Source organism: Canis lupus, chromosome 22 (assembly GCF_003254725.2).
Source record: "Canis lupus dingo isolate Sandy chromosome 22, ASM325472v2, whole genome shotgun sequence".
Classification (NCBI taxonomy): domain Eukaryota; kingdom Metazoa; phylum Chordata; class Mammalia; order Carnivora; family Canidae; genus Canis; species Canis lupus.
Window position 1 is genome coordinate 49,487,350 of NC_064264.1, and position 27,748 is coordinate 49,515,097.

The 27,748-nt window shown below is 38.7% G+C and overlaps 2 protein-coding genes across 3 annotated transcripts in view; one reads left to right on the plus strand and one right to left on the minus strand.

Annotated features, from left to right (window-relative positions):
* The window catches only part of UBAC2 (UBA domain containing 2), a 178,834-nt gene that overhangs the window by 84,841 nt on the left and 66,245 nt on the right, over nucleotides 1–27,748 (plus strand). For both annotated transcript variants that reach the window (XM_025441375.3, XM_025441376.3), the window contains exon 5: nucleotides 24,893–25,016. In XM_025441375.3, the coding sequence (XP_025297160.1) occupies nucleotides 24,893–25,016 (124 nt within the window). The remainder of the gene's footprint in view (nucleotides 1–24,892; nucleotides 25,017–27,748) is intronic.
* GPR183 (G protein-coupled receptor 183) lies at nucleotides 998–16,060 on the minus strand. The gene is given in 3 exon segments (XM_025441374.3): nucleotides 998–1,966; nucleotides 1,969–2,620; nucleotides 15,917–16,060. Coding segments are annotated over 3 exon segments (1,125 nt in total). The 5' UTR covers nucleotides 15,944–16,060; the 3' UTR covers nucleotides 998–1,520.

Consider the following 27,748-nt stretch of genomic DNA (forward strand, 5'->3'; position numbering starts at 1 on the left):
ATTGAGACACAGAGAGAGAGGCAGAGACACAGGCAGAGGGAGAAGCAGGCTCCATGCAGGGAACCCGATGTGGGACTCGATCCCGGGTCTCCAGGATCACACCCCGGGCTGCAGGCGGCGCCAAACCGCTGCGCCACCGGGGCCACCCCAGTGTGTCATTTCTTTATGTTCTATCATCAAAATCGGTATTACTGCTAAAATCATACTATATTGAAGTAATTTGAGGACTTAGTAAAACAAAATTGAGCTGACAGACTAGGGTGACTATACTTGCAAAGGTCATACAATTCATGCTGAGGTATTTATGTGAGCAAATATATATATAATGTTGGAGAGAATCTTGGCAACTCTAAGTTTATAATTGGGCATTTTGTCCCCTTTTTTTCCTTTTTAAAGATTTCGTTTATTCATTTATGAAAGACAGAGAGAGGGAGAGGGAGAGAGAGAGAGAGAGAGAGGCAGAGACACAGGCAGAGGGAGAAGCAGGCTCCATGCAGGGAGCCTGACGTGGGACTTGATCCCGGGTATCCAGGATCACACCCTGGGCCAAAAGCAGGAACTAAACTGCTGAGCCATCCAGGGATTCCTGTCCCCTATCTTATTTAAGCAGGTGGCAACTATGCCTTCTGCTGCTCATGCTCTTTGCCCTTTCTGGTAACCCAGCCCATTGAAATACAGATCAGGGTACTACTAACCTATGAATAAAAAAGAAATGAAATGATCCCCTAGATACCCAAGAAAAACCAAGCATATTTGCAAATTATTTTATTCCTAAGCAGAATTCAGCAAGTGGACCCTCCTCCCAGTGGGTACCTCCACATAAAATCTTTGTCATGTGCCTGACCTGTGGGCCCTAACTACTCTGCTGGCTGCTTGGGAAAGAGCTCAGTGTTTTCATTGACTCTGTCATCATCATTACTTAAAACGTTGTCATCCAAATCTATCTATTGCTAATTCTGTTCTACCTATAAGTAGGCATTGAAAGACATACTCTTAATTTTGTAGTATCCTGCTCTTTATTCCAAAAGAGTTCTTTGAAACAAAATTTTATAACTCAGAACAAAACAAAACAAAACACCAATGTTATTGAGATGAAAGTCTAAGATTGAAAGAAGTATGGATCAAAATAATATGTTACCGTAAAGAAAGAAACATATTACAATATTGACATTTTTACATGGGCAATATACAGTCTTACAGTCTTCTTTTGCCAAATGATTGGCAGGAAATACTGATGCTTAAATTTTTTATTAACACAAAACTTTTTACACTGAGAGTTAGCCTCCCTTTTGGTATAGTATTCCATTTACAAATTAGAACTTTGCTTTATGTTGTTTTCTTGAGTGTAAAAAATAATATATATCAGTTTACTTCCAAGTCGGAGATGGGAGCTCATGCCCAATGAAAGGAATTTACATGAATCCTATTTGGAAGTTAAACAATCATTTTGCTTTATAAGAAAAGTCTGGCAAAGTTCATCATACAGTCTACTTTGCTATAAATCCAAGATTTAATCCTTTTTATTTTCCATTTAAAGACTTGGAATGTATCATTGTTTGAGTTTCCGTCATTTCACGTGAGTTTTCTTCAGGGGCTGACCTCACAGCACTGGAAATTGACACACTGACCTGACGCTTCAGCATCTTCATAACCTTTCTCTTGTACCCTTTACATGCAAAGAAATATATAAAAGGGTCCATGCAGCAATTGAAGTTCATCAGACATACTGTAAAGTGCAGAGAGATCTGGAATGAATGTCTTTGGCTGCATTCCAGGAGATCAGGAAAATGAAGCTTCTTAATCATGTGTTGAATAATTGCAACATGGTAAGGTGTGAAACAGAGAACAAACACAACAATTATAAAAATAATTGTGTTGAGAGCCTTTTTGTTTACACCAGATTTCTCAGTCAGTGGGTTTTGTTTGGCAGTTTTAAAGAGTTTGCAACAGATTTGAGAGTAGCACACAAAATGATTAGAAGAGGAAGCACATATCCTATGAAACATGCACCAAGCAGAATCCACGGAAGAGATTTTGTTTCTTCAAAGTTTGGATATTCCATGCATGTAGTCCTTTCTTCCTCCTGCTTTGACATAGGTTTTATGAGTAGTGGGAGTGTTTGAGCAAATACTAGAATCCAGACAAATATGCAAATGCCTTTTGCATGTTCGATTCTTTTCATCTTGTTGTACCGTAGAGGGTGCACCACAGCAAAGAACCGGTCAATGCTCAAGCAGGTCATGAAATTCACACCTGCGTATGTATTGATGTAAAACACAAGAGCAGTTATCCTACACAAGGCCTCACCGATTCTCCAGTCAAAGCCCATTGCATAGTAGGCTATCCGTGTAGGCAAGGCAGTGGTAAAAAGTATATCAGAAATCACCAAATTTGTTGAATATAGAGTGGTAGAGTTGATTTTTTTCCTGTTTTGAATAATAACCACCAAGGCTAGCACGTTTCCTACAAGCCCAATTATGAAGACAATGCTGTAATGCAGAGGCATTAGTATCCTGGCTGTGTTGTAGTGTGCATAGAGATCACAGTCACTTCCCTGAGTAGCTGCAGAGGGTGTAGTTAAATTGTCCATTTTTGTATCCGTTAATGGTGTGCAGAATCTCTAGGAAGAACCAAGAAGAGTACTTTTGATTAAAAGCATATTTAGGTAAAAACAATGTAAACTCCCTTTTATAGATCTAACATCTAAAATTTTAAGATTTATATAATTTTTAAAAATCTTGTGATGTGTTGCACAGTAAAGGAAACCATCAGCAAAACCTTTAAAGGCAACCTAGTGATTGGGAGAAGATATTTGCAAATGATATATCTAATAAGAGGTCAATATCCAAAATATATAAAAAACTTCTCTGACTCAAAACAAAAGTAATCTGATTAAAAATGAGCAGAGGACCTGAATAAATATTTTGCCAAAGAAGACATACAAATGGGGGATTCCTGGGTGGCTCGGCTGTCTGGCGCCTGCCTTTGGTCCAGGACGCGATCCTGGGGTCCGGGATTGAGTCCTGCGTCAGGCTCCCAGTGTGGAGCCTGCTTCTCCCTCTGCCTGTGTCTCTGCCTCTCTTTATCTCTCTCTCTATGTCTATCATGAATAAATAAATAAAATCTTAAAAAAAAAACACATACAAATGGCCAACAGACACATGAAAAGATACTTAACCTCACTAATTATCAGGAACATGCAAATGAAAACCACAGTGAGGTATCACCTCACACTGGTCAGAATGCTAGTATCCAAAAGACAAGTGTTGGTGAGAATGCAGAAGAAAGGGAACCCCTGTGCACTGTTAATGGGAATGCAAACTGGTGCAGCCACTCTGGAAAACAGGATGGAGGTTCCTCAAAAAAAAAGAAAAATAGAAATACCACACAATTCAGTAATTCCACTATCATGTATTTACCCAAAGAAAATGAAAATATGAATTCAAAAAGATATATGTACCCCTATGTTTATTTTAGCACTATTTACAATAGCCAAGATATGGAAGCAACCCAGGTGTCCACTGATAGGTGAATAGATACTAGTCATACACACACGCACTGAAATATTACTCAGCCATAAAAAAGAATGAGATCTTGTCATTTGCAACAGCATGGGTAGATCTAGAGGGGATTATGCTAAGTGAAATAAGTCAAAGATAAGTACCAGATGATTTCTCTTATATGTGGAGTCTGAAATGCAAGACAAAAAAGCAGAAACAGACCCATAAATACAGATAATAAACTGGTAGTTAACCAGAGAAGTAGGTGGGGAGTATAAGTGAAATAGATAAAGGGGATTATTAAGAAGTACCCTCAAAAGGAAAAAAAATCTGTGATATGTAATATGTTTACCTATTTAATAAAAGATCAAAGAATAAAATTTATGTTTTTACTCACAATTTGGTGATTTTGGCAAAGCTCTGGCAAAGGAAATATAACCATCTAAATAGAGCAAATATATTTTTGTGGGAAGAGGGGATGCACTAACTTTTTAGGCAGAAATATCCCCTTTTTTTCCTGATTCACTGTCTGGTTAAGAACAAAATCATGTGCAGCACCCACATTTCTGAGGAGAGTAAAATTCTGCTTTTAAATTGAATTTCAGTTGGACTTTTTTTTTTTTTTTCTGTGGGGGGGGCAAATGCATATCACTGCCAGGAAATGAAATCAGTTACATTTATTTAGTGAAATATGAATTTACCACAGTGATCTGATTTGTGTTAACCTAAAAAGTATGAGAAACAAGCTAAGGCCTTGTTAGGAACTGAAAGTTAGGTTTTCTTTTAAAAAAGAAGAAGATGGTAACCACGACAACCACGACAAAAACGACGAAAGAGAAAGAAAAAACTTAAGCTGTTTAAGGGGGAAAGATTAATTCTGAACTAGATCATTTCCCAAGTACCCCACTGATGCATGCGGTGTACATTCCTGTATTTTGCATGCTAGTAAGCATTACACATATGGTGTCTTGTGTTCTGCTTTATCCACTTAACATGGCCATGGACCAGTATAATCTATAGATCTGTCATATATAGATCTCATGCAGACATTGGATATTTCTACAGTATTCCAGTGTGTTCATGCATAATCTGCTTAGCTACTCCCTTGATGAATTATTTCCAATTCTTTTCTTGTGATAAATAATGTTAAGATGAAATTTCAAGTCCTACATCGAAAAGTGGGAAACTACAATAAAACTCCTTATATGGGGCTGAACTTTGATAAAACTTAGGAAGAGCAGAACAATAAATTCTGTGAAATTATTTTTAAAAGAAAAATATTCTGATAGGACAGTTTCTATGCACAAATCTCATCTGAAACTCAGCAAAATTAGGGAAAATTTCAATATATCTAGTGATGATGTTTATATTAAAAGAGAAAGACTCTATCCCTAGCCATATCAAAGCACCAACTGCTCCTCTGATTGCTTAGTTCGAACAATCTTTTTTTTTTTTTTAAGATTTTTGTTTATTCATGAGAGACTCAGAGAGAGAGAGAGAGAGAGAGAAAGGCAGAGATACAGGCAGAGGGAGAAGCAGGCTCCATGCAGAGAGCCTGACGTGGGACTCGATCCTGGGTCTCCAGGATCAAGCCCTGGGCCGAAGGCGGTGCTAAACTGCTGAGCCACCCCGGGTGCCTCTAGTTCTAACAATCTTACACAGTGAAACTAACACACAGTGGGGGTTATCAGAGAATAATGTTATAATATTATAGGTGTGCATCACATACATAGGTTAACTGTTAAACTATGGAAATATGACCTAGGGATCCCTGGGTGGCGCAGCGGTTTGGCGCCTGCCTTTGGCCCAAGGCGCGATCCTGGAGACCCTGGATCGACTCCCACGTCGGGCTCCCGGTGCATGGAGCCTGCTTCTCCCTCTGCCTGTGTCTCTGCCTCTCTCTCTCTCTCTGAGTGTGACTATCATAAATAAACAAAAATTTATTTAAAAAAAAAAAAAAAGGAAATATGACCTAAAGCAAAAGGGAACAAAAATGGAAGTAGTACATTCTATTAATCAAGAAAGATAATTTCTTTCTTGATAATGAGAAAGAAATTTAAATGGATTGAACTCACCTATTAAAAGAACTGTCAGTTTGGATTTGTAAAAAAGAAAAATCCATCTGTATGCTGCTTAGAAGAGATACAACTCAAAAAATGACTCAGAAAGGTTGAAAATAAAAACACGGGAAAATGTGTATCAGGCAAATCCGTCAGTGAAAAGCCAGAGTAGCAATACTAAAAAAAAAAAAAAAAAAAAAAAGAAAAGAAAAAACAGACTTTAAGGCAAATTGAATATTAATAGGGATGAAGAGGGTCACTATAGAAGGTAAAAAGAACAGTTCACAAAAAACATAAAAATAATCTTAAATTGTGCATGTAACAGCAAAATTTAAAGGAGAAATTGGCAAATTCACAACCATAGTGGGAGATTTTAGCACATCTTTATTGGACTATGCCAGATAAAAAAGAGATTAGAGACTTAGATCTACCCAATGTGACCTTATAGAATTTGTGACCTTATAGAATTTGTACATGAGCATTTTTGCAAATTTGACTATGTACGAGGTCATCAGAGGGACTCAGAACTTTCAGAAAACTGTTAATTTAGCAGCTGACATGCCAGAGACTACAGGGCAACTAAATTAGAAATGAATGATAAAAAAATAAAGGATAAATTTGGAATCTAAAAAAATATGTTTCTAAGCACTCATGGGTTAAGAAATGAGAGTGGGAATTTTGAAGTACTTAGAACAAAATGACTAAAATACTTTATGCCTAACTGTGGGATTCAGATGAAGTGTTAATCTCAGAAGTAACGGAGAGCCCTGAATGCATTTATTTGCAGATTTTTATTCTGAAATAATTTTTATTTGAGCTAGTTAGCACATGTTACATTTGTTTCAAGTGTACAGCGCAGTGACTCAACTCTGTGTGCTTGTGAAAGCATTTTTTAAAAAAGATTGAAAATAGATAAACATACAGTTCAGGAAGCTAGAAGAGAATTGTTTGCCCGAGGAAAGTAGAAGAAAATGACAATTACAGAAATTAATAAATTTGAAAACAAAACAAAAACCCAACAAATATGGACTTTCTATTTTGTGCAGAAAAAAAAATGTTTCTTGAATCATGGAAATTGCAGTTGTGGAATGAAAGTAGAAAAACCTTTATCCGCTTAGTTGGGAAAGGCTTTATGTGAGAAGTAACTTTTCAAGAACTGAGACTAGACACAAAGATGTGAAAATCCCAGACAGGGGCTGTAACTTAAGGAACAGGTAGCAAGAACTTTTATTTTTGTACTTTCTGTGAAAATTTTTTTCTGAAAATCTCAACATGTTTGTTTTATTTTGAGGAATATTTCTCGGTAGATTCAGGAAATGCTTTTGAAATACATGCTGGGATAGAAATTCTCCATATGAATAAATATTATTGCAGAGATGAGAAAAGTTATGTTAATGTGAGACTCAGAGAAGAACGTGCATTGTTGCCATGTGGTAAATATGTATCCAACTTCTTACTGAATGAAGTATGGCACCCATTAGAGCCAGAAATGGCAGGGGTTGCAGAACATTTGATTTTCAAGAATATTTAACATGATGTTAATTATAAAGATGAAAATTTGCAAACAAATCAAATGTCCATCATCAGGGGATTGGTTAATACCTTATGAGATAGCTATACAGTGGAATACTCTGCAGTCACTGGAAGTGGCAGTGTGGGTGCCTGTTACTGGGCAGAGACGTATATTAAGTAAGGAAAGCAGATTACACAACATATCACTTCGGGGAAAGGAAAAGCAATTATACACAATCCATACACACCTGTATGGATATGTATGCCAAAACATAATTTTGTACAAGTCATTTTTGAGTTTTGTCCATATACCTTTAAATTTCTAATACCGAACATGAATTGCCTATGAAATGAGGAACTAGATAAATAACTTAATCTAAGAAAAACAATTCTTAAAATAAAAAAAAAATTCTTTAGGTCAGTTCTTCTTACAAAAACCTTATCATCTGCAATGCATTTCAGAGGTGGTCCTTCAGTGCACTTTATTTGGGTCGATGCATGAATTTTTATTAGGCGCCTACCTTGAAGCCCTATCTGGAAGCACTCTCACAGTAAGCCTGTGGGCTAAGTACTGCTCTCACCTACTTACTTGCCGTGTGAGAAAACTGCATGTCATACAAGTTAAAAGGTCATGCTGGATGCTTCTTCGTGGCAACCAGGCTTTGGGTCTCCTACTCTGTCCCGTCCTTGCTTGGCAGGGGCAGCTCATAGAACTAAGAGCCTATGGTTTCAAAGTCATCCAGGCTTTAAGAACCATTCTTACCTGTAAATAAACAGCCCGGGAACAATGTGGCCCAGCCGCTCCAGAGCAGGGGAATAATTCTTCTGAGGACGGTGGAGTTCCCACTTCTGGGATAGCGTAGAACCCTGAGGGAAAGACTCTTGATGCGCCTCTTACTGCTCACCTTCGTGCTGAGTCAATCAGAGAGACACCTGCACAATGTGGTCATGTAAATAGGATGGCTCAGAAATGATCTTTGGTAAAGACGAACCAAGGCAGTCTTCAAATCTGGTCATTTGGATGTTTGATAAGCTCTCGAAAGTTGATTTTGTTAGTGACACTAGCATATTACCTTAGTTCTTGATTGTCCTAAGCTATTGATGCTCTAGTTTTAGTCAATTTTATGTTTTCCAAATTGAGAGGAAGATGCTTTCATGTGCTTGACCATTGTTATTACATTCTCAGATGAATGAATCTTAGTTTATTAATATCTTCCCTTGGAGGTATTATTTTATACCTTCCTCTAATCCATTTGATATTACTTTCCTGAACCTTGACTTACTCCATTCTTTTATTCAGCAAAAATTGCTTTTAGTGTTGTCATATGCTAGGTCCTGGAAATGCCGAGAGGAGATCTTTCAGTATGGGAGAGCCTGAAACTGATGGATGTATGTATGATGTTGGGAATGTGCTGCCATCTAAAGAGACATTATCTCACTCTTGTTCCAGTGGCTCCTTCTCACACCTACCAGGGTTCTGCTTGCTCTTTGGATTACAATACTCCTTAGCAACCTTTGGATTGCAAACTGCTCTTTTAATCTTTTTTTTTCAGGTATAACTAACTTCTTCCCACCTCCCTTTCTCCTTTTCTTCCTTTATCTGTTTATTTTTTTAATACATTTTAAATATTTTTAAAATAAGTTAATCTTTTTTTTTTAAGATTTTATTTATTTATTCATGAGAGACACAGAGAGAGAGAGAGAGAGAGAAAGAGGCAGAGACACAGGCAGAGGCAGGCACTAAACCACTGAGCCACTCAGGGATCCCAATTTTTTTTTTTTTTTTAAAGTAAACTCTACACTCAGCGGGGGGCTTGAACTGATGATCCCCAGATCAAGAGTCACATGCTCTACCGCCTGAGCCAGCCAAGCACCTCTTAAGTATTTTACATTTTTATAATCATTAGACAACAGCTTCTGACATGTTAGTAGTATAGATATACTGTATTGTACTTGGAAGTATTGTGTCTTATAATTTTACTACCTAGAGAACAGCACAAAGAAGTGTTTAGCTCTTTTTTCCTTGGAATACTTTTATCTATAATAATTATAATTTCCTCATAACGCTTTCTAGTGGAAAGGTGTATGTGGTCACGAAACTGTCCTTAATACCCCCATCTCTGAGGGACATGAATGAGGATTGAGACTTTGCCCCAAGAGCACAATTAGTAACTGGGCTGCATGAAGTGTGGGGCTGTATTCAGGTCCTATCTGAGGAACCCCCTTACCTCTTGACAGTGAAGTTCCTACAGCCTTCCTGGCAGCCACCTATGCCAGTTCTCTTGCCATTTTTGTTATTAAGCAAAGGAGTCTATCCCAGTTTTGTCTCTGTAATGCAATATTGATAACTCTGCTACTATTCTAGCATATGTAAAACAGCATGTTCTTCCACAGCAAAATATCCTCCACTGTATTTTTACTTATGTTTTCGGAAGTGGGTCTTTGTGTGTTTAGAGTTGACTTCACTGCTACTAGAGCAGCTAACGTTTCTTAAGACATTATCATCTCATTTTTGCATAACCGGACATGTTGACATGAGCTGACAAGTTCTTTCTAGCCACAGAAACTAACGCAAAACTCATCTTTTAGTATTTAAGAAAATTGTCTAAGCTCTAATGTAATTTGTACTCTGGAAGTATTTACCCTGGTACCAACTTGCTTGGATAATGATATCTTAGCTTTTATTTGTAGCAGAAACAGAATAAAACCACTATATTCAAAGATTTTAGTATGAACGAGAATACCAGCTTTTAGTTTTTGCTTTAAGATTCCTGAAATGTTGCTTTTACCTCTGATAATTTATTCACATAATAACCGTCAACAACCTTAAATGAAAAAGAGCTAAACCTCTAGTAATTTTGTGTAAATTCAGGCCTTAGCATTGCTTTGAATGGTTCAAGTCATGTGAAGCAATAGGAGGTGACTTCTCTGTAAGACCAAGTATGCTGGAGACCATATTTACACATCAAGATGATCTCACTCAAGTGCCCACATGCACCAAAGAGGAAGTTCCAGGACCATGCTTTCAAAAACCAGAAGAGCCACACAATGTGGACACATAGATATGAATTATATTTGTATGTTGTTAAATGATAAGTGTTGATTGATCTGATCTTTCTCTGATTTCTCTTGATACATTGTCCTTTGACTATTTTCTGGAGGAGAGGTAAGGTTTAGGAGTTTCTGGAGTGGGGGAAAAAAATGAAAGCTTTGAGAAAGGAGATTATAGGTGAAAGCTTGGGTCCTGCGGAACAATAAGGATTCGATCTGCTGAGGAACTACACAAACACAGATGTATCAAGTAGCAGGCCTTGGCTGTTTAACAGTGCCCTTGAGAAACACCCCTCTCCCCCTGCCCACCACACACAAAAGAAAGCTTTACTTCTTCCTCTGGTTACCTAGTTTTATGAGCACTTGTCAGTTACTTGAGAAAGCCTCCTCCTTCTTGACTGATCAGAGACATCTGAGTTTGGTCCAGCATCACACACATGGTGGCCTCGCACTCAACCAATGATTTTTTTTCACCTTCTTTTTAGTTGACTAAAAATCATCACCTGAGCAGTTGTGTGGGCCATTTGCCTGTAAAGTAGGCAGGTGGGAAACATTAATTCCTGCTGGGGGACAGAAACCTAAGGCACAGAAGGACTACGAGCAGCATGGGCACAGCCTTTTGTCACTTCATGGGCAAAGTCAGAAGGGGTGTTCCAGTAAGCTGCCACTCGGCTGCACTGGTAGCACACGCCCAGTTCACTTTAATGAAGCAAATCTTTCTACACTTTCAGGTGATTTTTTTCCCCCAACCAGCTTTGAGTCCTATTTTGGTAGGTAACTGTGGTCGAGTCCTTTTGGGAAGGATATAGGGAACATTGTCCAGGAAGCTGACACACTGACAGCTGCTTGTACTTTGTCAGGATAGAATGTCACACCTGCCAGAGTGTGCTCAGTGTAGTGTTGTCTGTGGTTGTCTGTATGCGAGAACCTCCCTGGCCTGCCCCCTGGGAGCTCGCTTTTTTTGGAAAGTGTGATGCTGCCGCTGATGCCATGGCCTAGGCTGGTTCTGACCACCTCTCAGGAGGTCTGCAGAACATCATCTTATATATCTCCAGCTGACCCAGGACTGAGGCCCAATAACTACCCAGTACAGGACAACAGTCTTACTAAGGCCATGGAGAACTTTTTGAAGATCCAGGAAAAACAAACAAACAAACAAACAAACAAACAAACAACAAAACAAAACCCAACTAGCATTTGCCAATCTGTAGGTTACTTGTGCCTCTGGCATCCTGACCTAGTGGGCACTGAAGACCATGTCACCTTCTGTAAACATGTACCTTGGGATTAAAGGGGAAGGGGCCTGACATTTGGATTATTTGATCAAACACCCACTTGCACATTTGGGGTTTCACATATTCCAGCTATTTTTCTTTCACCTTTCACTGATTTTCTTTGTGTGGCTTTTGGCAGCTTTAGTACTGACGAGGATGGTGTGAAAGTTCTCAAACATGAAGACAAAGGAGGTGGTAGTACAAAGGACTAGAGTTATACAATGTAATGTTTAGGAGTTGTAAGAAAAAAAAGAACCCCACTGTAATACTCATTACAGTGTGAGGAAGACAAATACTGTGTTTCCATGTGGCAGGATTTGACCTATAAGTAGGATAATTGAATAATTTAAAAAGATTTTATAGCGAAGATCTGAGTCTGTAGAGTCTTTATCCTTTAAGTCCAGAAGGTTTCTAGAAAACATATGTGCCTTTTCTCCTTAAAGTTCAAGGGAGTTTCAGGTTTTGTTTTTTGTCTCTTACCTCATGGAAATTAGTCAGAAACATTAAATATCCTTACTTTGTGGATAACAGAATTTCAGAGATAAAGTCATTTGCTTGGGGTCCTCCCTCAGCGTGGGTGCTAGGTTAGGAGTCCCAGAGGTGTCCAGGGCTCCATGCGCTCCTTCACCCACCACCTCCCATCAGCAGTTCCTGTGCCTTCAGCCTCCTGACTCCCACCCTCCACCTCTCCGCTGCACTGTGGGTTTGTCTGTCCCTCTGCCTGTCCTTATACGACTCCCACTCCCACTGCCTGCCCCCAGACCACCCTTGCTTCTCCCTGGAGCTACTGCTGCCACTCTCACGATGCCTTTCAAATGCAGCCTATCGACCACCCTGGGCAAATGGAAAGCTCTCAGTCGTGACACATGATTTCCTTGTGACTGCACTGTCTTCTTCCACAGCTGGCTCTCTGGCCGTCTTCTCCCTGTGATCCCTGGCTCCAGCCTTACTAAATTATTTGCAGTTTTTTGATGTCCTGTGTTCTCTCACAGCTCTGTGCTTTTTAGGCACTCTTGCTTCTGTCTGATGCCTCCTCTCCTTTGTCCTGTATCCTTTTTTTTTTTTAAGATTTTATTTATTCATGAGAGATATGGAAAGAGAGGCAGAAACATAGGCATAGGGATTAGCAGGTTTCCTGCAAGGAGCCTGATACAGGACTCGATCTCAGGACCCTGAGCTGAAGGCAGACTCTCAACCCTGAGCAACCCAGGCATCCTTCCTTTGTCCCAAATCCTTTGCTTCTATTTCCTTCAAGACTTAGTTAAAAATCAACTGTTCCTAGAAACTTCCTTGATTTTATCCTCTCCTGCTTTCTTACCAGCACCCCTCAAGAAAAGCAGCATGGAATATCCTTGTGAGGACACTGTGCTCTGTATTAGCATCAGTGTTGTTAGGTTTATTTTTCTGTTTCCCACTAGCCGGTGCAATCCTTTGAGTAAGAACTGTGAATCTTGTATATCTCCAGCTGACCCAGGACTGAGGCCCAATAACTACCCAGTACAGGACAGCAGAGTGCCAGCTTTCTCCATCCTCAGTCAGAGGTTCCTTATCAGAGTTCTTGATTAGTAATAGTAACCAGTATTGTGAAGTGCAGACTGTCTTCCAGGTACTGTTCTGGGTACTCCATATTTATTCACTCACTGAATCATCACAGAATTTTCACAAACCCATTCCAGTGGTGAAACTGAGGCACAGAGCCTTTACATGACGTGTCTAAAGACACAGCTGTTAGGTGTCAGGATTCAATCCTGGCAGTTTGACTCCAGAAATCACATTCGGTGCAGTGTTTTATCCCTAGCTCCTGTTTCCAACATGATCTGGTGTTATTGGTAGAAAACAGGTAAAAATAGGAAGATTTTTCAAAACTTTAACACATACCAACTTATCCTGTCTGAACTAGAAAGAAGAGGAGAGCTGGGGAGATGGAGGAAGGGAGGAGAAGAAGGGAATATATTGATTTAAACGAAGGCATTCATTAATTTACTTGAAACATATTTTAAAGCAAGTAAAGGTTTTACAAATGAATTTAGATTTTACTATTTTTAATAATATTTCCATAAAACAATTTGGACTGAAAGAAGATGGTAAATACCAAGGATAGCGTCTTTCATTTTTTTATTTTTTAGAAAGATTTTATTTATTCGAGAGAGAGAAAGCAAGCATGACCAGGGGGAGGGGCAGAGAGGGAGAAATAGACTCTCTGCTGAGCAGGGGCTGATCCCAGGACCCCTGAGCCCAAGGAAGACACTTAACCAACTGAGACACCAGGCACCCCCTAGGATAGCTTTTATGCTATTAATTTATTTTTATACTACTTATTTAGGTATTTGCAGACATTTAACACAATATTTTTATTCTTCTCTTTGAGCTTTCAAGACATGTTAACTCTACAGTTTCCAGATGATTTTCATGTGTATTATCTCATCTGACATTGAAGCCCTGTACTTTACAGAGTTCTTGAAAAGCTGAGGAGTTCTATGGGCTGGAGGGGCTTGCACACCCTCAGCATGCTCTGTACTCTGTGGCCTTGAACGCTGCAGCAGGCCCTTACTCACGGCAGGGGGAGAAGCCTCACTTCTAAACTCCTCTGCTGGATGGGAAGCTCTTCCTTTTAAACGCTCATCCTTAAAAGGACCATGGCTTTCTCTCTTACAACATTCTTATCCCGTAGAGTGTTTCAGAACCATCCCACAATAGATAGCTAATAAATGCCTATGGGTTACTTAAGTGAAGGAAAGTCATATAGTGACCTGAGGTGGTGTTTATTCCAGTAAATGACTGGTCGTATTACTAATAAGCTCTTGGAAGCCAATTGAAAGTAACTTAGAAGAGGCATTACCAGCACCATCGCCACATGGTAGATGGCAAGCCAGTGAGTGAGGAGGCTTTGTGCAGCAGTGTGCTCTTTGCAATGTTATGTCCCAAAAGTACAATTAAGCCCTGGAGAGAAAGCATGTACTGAAATATTAGCAGATGCAGAGTCCAGATGGTGAGCACAGTGAGATGTTTACCCTCCACAGACCCAATCTTTATGTAAAATATTCTATAAAGATCTGCAAATAAGTTTAAGAAAAATAACTCTCACAAAATAATGGGGCAAGGAAACTGCCTATTGTATTCATCCTTTGGTAGTTTAATGGGTAGAGGGAGGGGGGAATGATAGTAGTTTTCTAGCATATACTATGTGATGGCCAGGGTGACAAGGACTTAGCTGTATTACTACTCCCCGTTTTACAAATGAAGCAACTGAAGTCAGAGACTACCCTAGGCCACACAGCCTAGAAATAATCAAGCCCAGGTTCAAGGCTGACTACAGAGCCCATGCTCTGAACCACTGCACTGTGTTGTACTTCGAGTGATACCCGCCAGGACACCCCCCCCTTCCTTTAGAGGAAGTCTCCTCACAGCTTATATTTTGCCAAAAATTTCTATTACTTCCATTCCTAATCTGGACATAAATATTGCAAATCATTGCATATACCTTATTGTTTTATGACATTATTTTAGGCACATGAAATTCTAGAGAAAATAGACATGTGTAGCTTTTGTGATCATCAAATAAATATAAAGCAAGCAATGGGTTTATTTTTCACTTATCAAATTAACAGTTTATATTTATAATTAAAATACTCAGGTTAGCTGAGAAGCAGTAAAGCTCAAACTGTCACTAGTGGAAGGGTAAATTGCTAAAATGTTTTGTAAACCAAAAAATATCAATTTATATATGAAGCTTTAAAAACATTTATACCTTTGCCCAAGGAATTCTAGTACTGAGATTCTCTCCAGAGAAATGCCAGAAAGTATAGAAGTAATAGAGATATAGAAAAGACCTTTATATACATAGATACATGGTCAAATAGTAGAATGTAATGACTCTTTTATTTTAAATTGTGCTGAATAATTGGTATACACATGCATTTAAGTATAGGAATATTCCATTTTAGAATAACTTTGTGGGACACCTGTATGGCTCAGTGGTTTAGCCCCTGCCTTCGACCCAGGGCGTGATCCTGGAGTCCCAGGATCGAGTCCCAGGATCGAGTCCCACATTGGGCTCCCTGCATGGAGCCTGCTTCTCCCTCTGCCTGTGTCTCTGCTTCTCTCTCTCTATGTCTCTCATGAATACATAAAATATAAAATTTTAAAAAATTAAAAAATTAAAAACAACTTTGTTCCTTTCCTTTCATACTAAAGTATCCTGAAATATTGGCATTATTTACTGATTTATAGTGGATACTGTTTTTTTGCAATTTTGAGTTCACACAGAAGTACAAAGTAAACCCTTTTTTTGAGCATAGATTTCTGGCATGATCCATTATTCTCACCGACCTCAATATTAGCTAATTAGAACTGCCGGTTATCAAAGAGTCTAAACTATACTAATTATACAGTTTTTGTTAGAAATGTATAGTTGCCATTGAATAGATTCTATTCCTATATACCTTCCTTAAGTAGGCTTTTAAAGTTTTACAAAAGACTTTGTTAAAAATATATATATATATATGTATGTAGTACTTACCTCTGAGTGACTTGTTGGGGCCTCCATGGAGTAGCAGTGTTTGCCCAACTGAAGTAGCTTACTTTGGCATGTTGTTAAGAGAGATTATGCAGGCATCCTTTTATGGGTGGTGGCTTTTTTTTCCTGTCACCTTGTGACTGAGCATAGTGTAGCGATCACTTAACCTCATATATGCGTGAGCACTTTTTTTTCAAGTAGGAAGTGAAATTTTTCTGTTAGTGACTTTTTTTTTGAATAATTATCCAAAAACCCCTTGGTAATATCTGTGGAACTTTGTAAGTTTTTTTAATAAAGAGTTAAGTATTAAAATTCTTTGAAGGGAAGACTAAGCAATAAACCTTAACCAGAAAAAAAAAAAAGAACCAACAATTACTAATGACTTTGTATACATATTCTGTGTAAAAGTGTGAGTTTTTAAATGTTTTAAAGAAAAAGAAAAAAACAATTACTAATGACTTTGTATCCATATTCTGTGTAAAAGTGATTTTAAAAATTTTTTTGAAGAAAAAAAATGGGGGTCCTTGGGTGGCTCAGTGGAGTGGCTCAGTGGTTTGATGCCTGCCTTTGGCCCAGGGCGTAACCCTGGATCCCTGGGTTCGAGTCTCACATTGGGCTCCCTGCATGGAGCCTGCTTCTCCCTCTGCCTGTGTCTCTGCTCCCCCCGCCCCTCTTTCTCATAAATAAATAAAATATTTTTTAGAAATGTTGACTATGATAATTCTGTCTACCTGGAAACTTGTTGCAGAGAGTAGTTTGCTCATTCTGTATCTTAACAGCTTATGAGAAAGAAGCAAAGGATTCTGTGGTGAGTAGGAATGATGCTCTTTTGCATTGTACTAGGACTAGTCAATGTTTTCAGGCAGGAGGCCAACTGACACAATCTATGACTGCATGGACACAGGAGTGACAAGGGAGGAGTTAAAGGGGAACATTTTATAGCTGAAAATCCAGACTTTGTGCATAGGATGGAGACTATGGTGTTCACCGTATAGTTCTAGTTGGCTCAGTTTAAACCAACTATGTAACAGGGCTAGCACAGTGCAATTTATATGTAGGCTAAGTGAATAGACATATAGTTGTCAGAATGAGAGAGGTGATATTTACACTTACCCAGGACTGATATGGCTATTCGCAATCAGCTCTGGGTGCTGCATTTTACGAAGGGCATATAGATGACTACTGTGACTATGCTGGTAGGGGTCTGGATCCTGAGTCTTAGGAGAAATGATCTAATAAACTGAGAATGTTTAGGCTTGGCAGGGCAGTGATCATCATCATGTATTTGAAAACTGTCTCACAGAAAAGAATTTAGGTTGCGTATGTCAATCTTCCTGACTCTAGAGAATAGAAGGAAGGCCAGTAGAGGAAGTTACTGGAGACAGCTTTCAAATCAAATTATAAAGGTAGTTTCCAAAAGTTAGGATCATAAAAAAATGGAATAGGCTGTTTCTGATTTAGGTGCCTATATAAACTGGTCGACTATTTTGAGGAATGATATAGAAAGAATTGAATCATTTGGTAGGAATTTGTAACTCTGACTTCAGACCTTCCACTCTAGGATCTGTCAAAATGGCCAAGGGGCTTCAGCCCCTCAGTGATATCTTTCCATCTAGAAGCATACTTGGTTCTTCTAAGCTCTAAAAGGCTGAAGATCTATAAAGGAACACTGACAGACAGAAGAGCAACAACTTACACAAATCTTTGGACCTCCATCTCACTGTCTGTAAAATAAAGGTATTGAAGTAAATGATCGCCAAGATAATTCCTAGTGCAAAAATTCTTAGGAAATAAAGAGATTTTATGGTTGCTGGATAAATATGATAAAATATATTCTAGGATGAGTTATTTAAAACTTGTATTGAAGAATACTTGAAGAAGACTCTGGGGTTTTTTTGTTTTGTTTTTTTTAAAGATTTTATTTATTTATTCATGAGAGACACAGAGAGAGAGAGAGAGACAGAGACACAGGCAGAGGGAGAAGCAGGCTCCACTCAGGGAGTCCGATGTGGGACTTGATCCCAGGACTCCAGGATTATGCCCCGGGTGGAAAGCAGGTGCTCAACCGCTGAGCCACCCAGGCGTCCCAAGGAAGACACTGTTGAGAAGCTTCTCTCTTTGTTGGAAGAACATCCTTGTGGGGTGTTTTGATTTTTATTTTTTTGAAATAGCTTTTATTATGTAAAACATTGTTATATAATGAAAAACTCACCTAGTTGAAGGAAATGTTCTAGCAAACTGGATCTACCTCCTATTTGGTATTAGAGAAGGTGAGTATGTAAAGAAAAGGGAATGGAGTGATTGTCCTGTGAGATGCTGTGGGGCATAGTGTGCGATAATTGCATGAGCCCACAAGCCTTATTTCTATTGTCTTTGAAAGTTACCAGGGTTTCTTCTGCTGTACTATAAAAGTGCAATCAGTGTCCTCTTCTTAGAAGAGATACGATGGACATTTGTGATCTGAAGTGAATGTTTTCTAGTATTCTATCAAGTACTATTGTGAGTGTATAGTAGATAGTAAATATTAGTGATGTTAGTGGAAGGAAGGAAGGATGAAATGAACTATAACCTCCTTTCCTTTTTCTGTACTTCAGCTTCATATGCTTGAGCCCGATAGGGCTCTCAGAAGTTAGCTAGTCATAGCTTGAAAAGGGTCAAACTGAATTATTGTTGACAATAGAACAGATGTTGTGTCATAAAATAAGGAAAAGAGAAAAACTGGTCAGTGACTAATAACAGTATGATATTTTGTGAAGTCTGTGTGTATAGAAATAGCAACGGAAATTTCTACAAAACAACCTGTATGTTCATGGTCTGAAATGTGTGCTTTTGTATTATGGGTATGTATATGTGGTCTAGTACTTAGTCATCATTTAAAACTACACAGTGATTAATAACTTCTAAGGAATTTTTAAACTTCTTTTATTGGTGTATAAGACATGAACTGTGGTCATTAAAATTCCTATCAGGATTTTTCTTAGTTCACATTGAAATGTAACCTCAAACAGGAACATGGCCTCCAATTCTCTATTGTAACATCATCCTTTACACTGTGTTGCTAAATATAAACAAAAGAACTTCTATAAATTAAGTACCTCAAAAAACCTGTCCTGGTGTGAGATCTCTCAAGTGCAACCAAAATAGAGTTTTATTATTATTATCAGGAGAGGAGAAGGCCATATTTTGAGTATGTATATGAAACTGTGTAGTTTGCCACTTTAAAGAGAAATTTATTTGTTCAGCAAGTATTTTTTAAGCACCGCTCTGTGTCAGGCATCATTTTAGAGAGCAGTGATAAAGCAGCAAACAAAACCAACAGAAATCTCAGGCTCCATGGAGTTTCCCTTCAGTCAGAGAAACAGATGATAAGTCATGTAGTGGATTAGGAGGTTATAGGTGCTATGGGAAAAGGAAATAGAGAATTCTGAGTGGGGTTGGGTCTGTGAGGTGGCCTAGGGGTTGCACTTTGGAATGAGGAGGCCAAGAAGGAGCTATGTAAGGAAAGAGCAGAAGGGTATGAGGGAGTAAATGGTACACGTCTCTGGGAAGGTAGCCAGGAGGTGGACATGCCCGGGGGCACCACATGCCTGCTGGGGCTAGAGTGAGACACGCACTGGCCCAGCGTGGAGGGAGCAGCCACAGCAAGTGGCAGGGAGAGTTCAGGGTCTGGCATGCAGGGCCTTGTAGGTTTAATGGAAAGCTACTTTGAGTTTAGCTAAGTTAAAATATAACGAAAGTGTTCTCTTGTGTGGTATTTAGAATGGCAGGGTTTTTCTTATTACAATTCAGTTAACATATAGTATATTATTAGTTTCAGAGGTAGGGTTCAGTGATTCATCTGTTGCATATAACATCCAGTGCTCATTACTTCATGTGCCCTCCTGAATATCATTCCTCCCACCCTATCCCTCCTCCCCTCCAATGACCCTTAGTTTGTCTCCTAGGATTAAGAGTCTCTTATGGTTTGTCTCGCTCTCTGATTTCATCTTGTTTTGTTTTCCCCTCCCTTCTCCTATTGTCCTGTTTTGTTTCTTTTTTTTTTTTTTAATTTTTATTTATTTATGACAGTCACAGAGAGAGAGAGAGAGAGAGAGGCAGAGACACAGGCAGAGGGAGAAGCAGGCTCCATGCACCGGGAGCCTGACGTGGGATTCGATCCCGGGTCTCCAGGATCGTGCCCTGGGCCAAAGGCAGGCGCCAAACCGCTGCACCACCCAGGGATCCCCTGTTTTGTTTCTTAAATATGAGTAAAATCATAGGATAAATCATCTTTCTGTGATTGACTTATTTCACTTAGCATAATACTCTAGTTTTATCCACATCATTGCAAGTGGCAAGATTTCATTTTTTCTCATGGCTGAGTATTATATATATATAATATATATTATATATATATATATTATATATATATATAATATATAAAACCTCTTTATCCATAGAATGGCAGCTTATATAACTCTCTCTTCATTAAAATTGCTTTGTCAGTTTTTTACAATCAAATATTGAGAGTAAATTATATGTAAGGATTTACATAGTATCAGGGGATGCAATGCCAAATAAAATATTGAGCTTTCTGACAATTAATAATCTAATGGGAGACTTTTATTTTTTTTTATTTTTTTAATTTATTTTTTATTGGTGTTCAATTTACCAACATACAGAATGGGAGACTTTTAAAAAAAGATTTATTTATTTATTTGAGAGAGAGAGAGATCATCCACACGCGTGAGTTGAGGGAGGAGCAGAGGGAGAGAACCTCAAGCAGACTCCTTGCTCAGCACAGAGCCCTACATGGGGCTCAGTCTCATGACCTATAAGATTATAACCTGAGCCGAAATCACATGTTGGAGGGTCAACTAACTGAGCCACCCAGGTGCCCTTCTAATCGGAGACTTTTAAAAACTGTATATAGTTAATTAAAAGGGGATCATAAAAATAAACTCAAAATGGATTAGACCTATATGTGTGACCTGAAACTGTAAAACTCCTAGAAGAGCACATAGGCAGTAATCTCTTTGACATTGGCTGTAGAAACATTTTTCTAGATATATCTCTTCAAGGAAGGGAAACAAAAGCAAAAATAAACTATTGAGACTACACCAAAATAGAATGAAGGAAACCATCAACAAAATGACAGGGCAGCCTACTGGACGGGAGAAGATATTGCAAGTGATTTATCTGCTGAGGGATTAATATCCAAAAAATACAAAAAACTTCTACAACACAACACCAAAAAAACCCCACAAATAATTTGATTAAAAAGTGGATAGAGGGTCTGAACATACATTTTTTTCAAAGAAGACATACAGATAACCAACAGACACTGAGAAAAGATGCTCATTCGTCAAGGATACGCAAACCAAAACCAATGGGATATCATTTTACATCTATCAGAATGACTACAATCAGGAAGCTAAGACATAACAAGTGTTGGCAAGGATGTGGAGGAAAAGGGCAGCCTGGATGGCTCAGCGGTTTAGAGCCGCCTTCAGCCCAGGATGTGATTCTTGGAGACCCAGGATCGAGTCCCACGTCGGGCTCCTTGCAGGGAGCCTGCTTCTCCCTCTGCCTGTGTCTCTGTCTCTCTCTCTCTCTGTGTGTCTTCCATGAATAAATAAATAAAATCTTTAAAAAAATTTAAAAAAAGGATGTGGAGGAAAAAGAAGAATCCTTGTGCACTGTTGGTAGGAATGCAAATTGGTACAGCCACTGTGGAAAACAGTATGGAGGTTCCCTAAAAAATTAAAAATAGAATTACTATGATCCATTAATTCCACTGCTGAGTACTTACCCAAAGAAAATGAAGACACTTATTCAAGAAGATAAATGCACCCGTGTTTATTGCAGCAGTATTTGTAATAGCCAAAATATGGAAGCAACTCAAGTGCCCATTGATAGATGAATGGATAAGGATGTTGCATACACCTGTACACACACACTCTCTGGAATATTAGCTATAAAAAAAAAAAGAATGAGTTCTTACCATTTGCAACAACATGGATGGACCTATAGGATATAATGCTAAGTGAAATAAGTCAGAGAAAAACAAATACCGTATGGATTTATTCATATGTGGAATTAAAGAAACAAAACAAATGAACAAAGAAAAGAAAAGACATGAAAAAGAGAGTCAAATACAAGGGAACAAACTGGTGGTTGCCATAGGGGAGATGGGTGTAGGGATGGGTGGAAATAGGTAAGACGATTAAGAGTATATTTATTGTGTGTGAAGGTAGAGATAAAAATGGAAGGAGCAGCCAAATATCTATTTAAATAAAGAACATTTAGAGCACCAAATCACCTCCTTGCCTCAGATCGGTAGATGGCTTCTATGTCTGTTGTCACCCCAGTAGAGTCTATTGTCTAGAGAGGTCTCTGAATTGCTGTAGGGTACTAGGCACAACCCTAACCACTAACCTCAAACCCTTGACCCTAACTGTACCACTAATCCTAATCATAAGCCTCTGGAGAGGTCTCCAAACTGCTAGATATCAGGCACATCCCCTAAACCCTAAGCCCTGCCCCTAATCCTATCCCTAATACTAACACTAACCCTAATCCTCTGGAGAGGTCTCTGAACTATAGGATACCAAACATATACCTTAACTCTAACCTCAAACCTAACCCTACCCTAGAAAAAAAAAAGAGTACATTTATTGCGATGAGCACTGAGTAATGTACAGAAGTGTTAAATCACTATATTGCACAGTTGGAACTAATATAACACTTATGTGTTAATTAATACTTCAATTAAAAAATGAGTAACAAAAAGATTAGAATTATAGCCACTAGGCTATACTCATAAGTACTATCACATTTTGAAAAAAAAACCTGATCATACAACTCTTCAAGAATAAGGAATAGTTTATTGCCCTAAATTGAATGAGCCTCCTGTGCTGTGCCAAGTACTGTGGTGCATGCTGGAGGGTCTGAGAGGGTGCATTCCCTCCTTCCCTAGGAGGAAGGCCAGATGAGGCACTTGAGACTAATGTGCTGTGCTGTGTACATACCTCAGCTGCCCTACCCTTGTCATCCTTCTTGTAAGACTGAGAAAGGTTGCATCTTACACATCTGTATCTCCCCTTGTTACCCAGTGTCTAGCACTTAGGTGTTTGCTACTTGGGGTTTTCCCTGTTCTGGCACTTGATGCATTCTTATAGATGCCTATTGATGCTGCTGCCATTTTTCACATTTGCAGTGTATGTTTACTTTAGTTTTGTTTTTAGAAGCAGAATTGAGAGGATAAGGAGTGATTTTTTAATAACATGATCTCTATCAAAGAAGAGAAAACTTTGCACAAGAGGGTCCTGTGTTTCCACAAAAATGGAGAAAGGACATTTCTTGTATTTTTCTCATGGTAAAGATGTACTGGTGCCACTCACCAAAAAAGTAAAGGGAAAATAAAAGACAGATTGAGTCATGAAGCCAAGTGCCTGATAAAAGAATTGGTGCAAATGTGTGTCCAGACCACTCTTCTCATTCGTGTTGCTTGCCTACTCCTGGCAGGAATGTGAGTATGCAGTCCTGGAGCTTAGTTTCTTGGCATTAGAGACTGCTCATTACTTACAGATATAGCTGGAGCTCCTGTATCTGGACTACCGCCTCTCCCACAGTACCCAGGTGATTGATTTACTGTTTCACTGAAACAGTAAAAGTGAGGTAGCAATAGGGTGAAGAAGGGAGCTTCTGGCCACGAGAGGAGTTGGAGTGATCCCTGTGGGAAAGAATTGGGCTGTCCTACACCATGGGTGTTAACTCAGCAGAAAAGTGAGAAGGACGTTTAGTCTGGAAGTATTACTTGTGTCAGTGAATACTTAGAAAAGCCTAATGTACCCAGGGAGCATCTCTGGGGGAGTTGAGATGGGGGGTGGAGCTAGATCAGGGGAAGGGAGAGGAAGCCAGGTGTGCAAAATTACACTAATAAGAAAGAATTGGAGGCCTTTGCTATTCCATACTAATATTTATATTTCTTCTTTGGATACCAGGAGCCTGTAGAAGGATGAGTTTAAACAGGCATGTGATGTGATCAGAGTTGTGGTTTGTGTGTCAACAGTGTTAAGAGATGGATTAAAAAGAAATGACTTTGTTTAGAAAGACATTTGTGACTTTTGAATATGTCAAGTTGCAGGTATCAAATTGAGTTTCATCAGCAAGAGGAGGGACAGGCAGACAGTTGGTGGGTCCACTTCATTTTCGTAATCAATGCCAGGGAAGGGCTTGTGATGAAACAAAGAGAGACTGGAACAAGAAGAAGAGGATATCATGGAACCATAGAGAGAATAGAAGAGTAGCAGGAGAAATCTGGGAAACTAGCAAGAACAGGTTTTAAGGCAGAAGGAAAAAGGGGTTTGAGGGAGGGAAGGCAGGAGTGGTAAGGGTGTCAAGTGCTACAATGTGAGATGAGCCTTTGAGATATGACTGTGATGGATTATGTTTGTCACTTTAGTACAGTCTCTTTCATTAGATTTAAGTCATTCATGGGAAGAAAACATAGCAGCAACTTTAAATTTTCCCACAATGCCCGACAATTAATTAGTAGATGCTGAACCACTTTGCAGTAGTTTTAGGAGAATTGTTCGAGGGGCAGGCTGGGTGGCTCAGCGGTTTAGCACCGCCTTCACCCCAGGTGTGATCCTGGAGACACCGGATCGAATCCCACGTCAGGCTCCCTGTGTGGAGCCTGCTTCTCCCTCTGACTGTGTCTGCGCCTCTCTCTCTCTCTGTGTCTCTTATGAATAAATAAATAAAATCTTTAAAAAAAAAGGGAATTATTAGATAATTCGAGTTTTCATAAAATGTTATAAGTACAAGTTATTTCCAATGTGTTGCATGTATAGAAACCCAACTTGTATATCAGAGACCATGTTTTTAGACAGAAACAAAATTATAAGCAGTGTTACTTCAGATATGTATTTGTTCGTGGTATTTTAAATTGAGTATTATACTATAGTGATTTTGTTTGTTTGTTTGTTTGCGTAGCCTGGCACCTGTGTTTGCTCTGTTTGTACCATTTTACTGCTCCATACCAAGAATCCAAGTGGCACAAATTCTGGGCCCGTTGTCCATCACAAACAAGACATTGATTTATATATTGGGACTACAGGTACAGTATGCATTTTTATGTTCACATTTCTTTAATCAGATCTTTTCGGGGGGTGTGTGTCTTTTTCTCATTTGATCTCCTTGAAAACAATGGCTTTTTTCCCCATAAGTTTGGCTTTATGATCTATATCAAATGTTCAAAGGAAGTGTTACAGAACAAGAACATCAAGGTATATAAAGTACTAGAATACTTTCATAGTCTTTAGAAATCTGATAAGAGCTTTCACTGTAATTTGTATCAGTGGAAAATATTTTAATTGCATTGTACAATTCTGTGTAAGTTCTTTTTAAAAATCACAGTATGAAGTAGAAACAAAGGAGAATAACCAAAAGGTAGAAAGTGGAAAATCACTGTCAAAATTAAATTATTGAGTACAGTGTCCCAAATAAAGTTCTAAAGAAAAAACCAGATATGCCTTACCCACTTTATACCTTATAGCATGTGCTGCATAGGCATGATGGCACTGTCACCATTTGCTAAATGGTTTGATATGAAGACCATTAAGAGTTCTTACTGTTTGATTTAAATTGAAAAAGGTTATGTTCACCAATATCTAGTGCCATTGACCTATCTCTGCTGGGTTCCAGGCCAAGTGACAGAAGATACACGATTTTCATTTTCTACCTATACTACTCTTCACTTTTCTTTCACTCTCAGAGCTTTTGATGTGAACTTTTATTCTTCTGTTTCCTGTGGTACCATGTGTAGCTTGGCCTTTTGATCCACTGTCAATACTCATAACATTCCTTATCCCACACATATCAAACCGGATACTAGTGTCTCTGTCAAATGTCCTCCTCCCTCCCCTTTTAACCTTTGGTGTTTCCTCCAACTTGTCTGGTGTGCTATCAGGTGTTATCAGTGGCTCATCTGGGGTGGGTGTTTCCTCGCCACTTTTACAACTGTTTCTCATGAAATGTTTATTCTTCATCTTTCAACCAGCATGCTGTTAACTCTCCTTTATCCTTCCTAGTGTTCATATCATCTAATAGCCCCTTTTTGCAGTTTATTCTTATTACTAGGATTTGCTGTGACACGTGGACTTTTTTAAAAGATGTTACAGCAGAAGGCAGAATGCAGTGGTGGAAGAGTTCTCTGGACCAGGAGCAGGACAGCCATGTTCTAGTTCTAGCATGGCACCCACTAGCCTGAGACTTGGGGCCAAGTTATGGAAGGGCTCTGAACCTCATGTTGACGCTATAGTTCTTCCAACTCTAGAGTTATAGAGCTCGAGAGGGATGACAAGTGTTGTTTTATTAATTATGACATAGGAATTCAGTGGAGCATTGTGGAAGGTCTTTAGAGCCAAGTGGACTTTGGTTTGATTATTTGCTTTGTCACTTTTGTGAGGTCCCATTTGCCCACCTGTAGAGCAGTAATAATAATGTCTGTTTTATGAGGTCACTTGAAGGATTAGAGATAATAGTATTGGTTGTTTAAAATAATCCAAACAAAAAATAAAATAATCCATACAGAACTAAGTCGATTGGTTACTATTATTAATTAATAATTTATGTCTCTAGAGCTGCCACTATTGGTTTTTCTGAGATTATGAATGTCCCTTCTTTCTTTTTTCTTTCTCTCTCTCTTTCTTTCTTTTTTTCTTTTCTTTTTTCTTTCGTAGAAGTTGGTATCAGAAAGTGGATGTGAAGATGCCTCATTGGCTTCTCAATAACATCTAGTCCTTAGCATGAATGGCATCCAGGGTTCTTTTTGCCTGCCCCTCCCCACCTTGAAGTGAATGTGAACCCTATATTCTCAAAGTTTCCGTTCTTTCCCTATCTCCCGCCTCCTTGGACCTTCACACGTGTTTCTGTGCTATCTCCCACAAAACAGCTTTTTGAATCCAGGGACATTGGGTGGATGAATGAATGAGGGAATGACTAAATGACTGAATGATTTTAATCATCATCAGAAAAACAAAAATATATGAGAAGGTATCAAATGGCTTGAGAACCAGTCATGTAATGCCCTGTACTAGAGACTGGAAGATAAAATGATGAGATGTAGCACCTATTCTCAAAGAGCCCAGTAGTGAGAAAAAACATGCACACTGTTAAAACATGAGCCGACGCAATTGAGACCAGACATACAATAGGATGAGGCACTTAAGAGTACAAAGAAAATAATTTTTTGTTGATGAAATTAATGATCTGCTCTTCCTACTTGTGTATAAAACATAGAAGTCATGAGCACTATGCTGTGGAGCCAGACCACTTGGGTATGCTCCCAGTTCCATTACCCACCAGCTGTCTGACCTTGAGCAAATTCCTTAACCTTTCAGTTTTCATGATTAAAATAGAGTTCTTAATAGAACTTACTTTGTAGGATGATTAGGAGGCTTCCGTAAGTTCCATATATGAAAAGCGTTAAGATCCCTGCTTGGCACATAGTAAGTGCTGTGAAAGTGTTAGCTGAAAACAAAAAACAGAACAGCAAAGAAGAAAGCATTAGTATTTTATTATTTTTAGAATAAGACTACAGAAAAATATTTTTCCACATAGTCTTATCCTTGTTATTTTCAGAATCGTTAACACTCTGAAATAACACCCATATTAGATAAAAGGATTAAGTTTTATTTATTTTTTTAAGGATTAAGTTTTAGATCAAGGGATTAAATTTAAATTTGCAACTGGTGCTCTTTTCTGTCTGAGGTAGCACTAGAAACAAAATCTGCCAGCCTCCTTTTTACTGTGCTTTGTTATCTCTTTCCTTTGAATCTGCCTTTTATG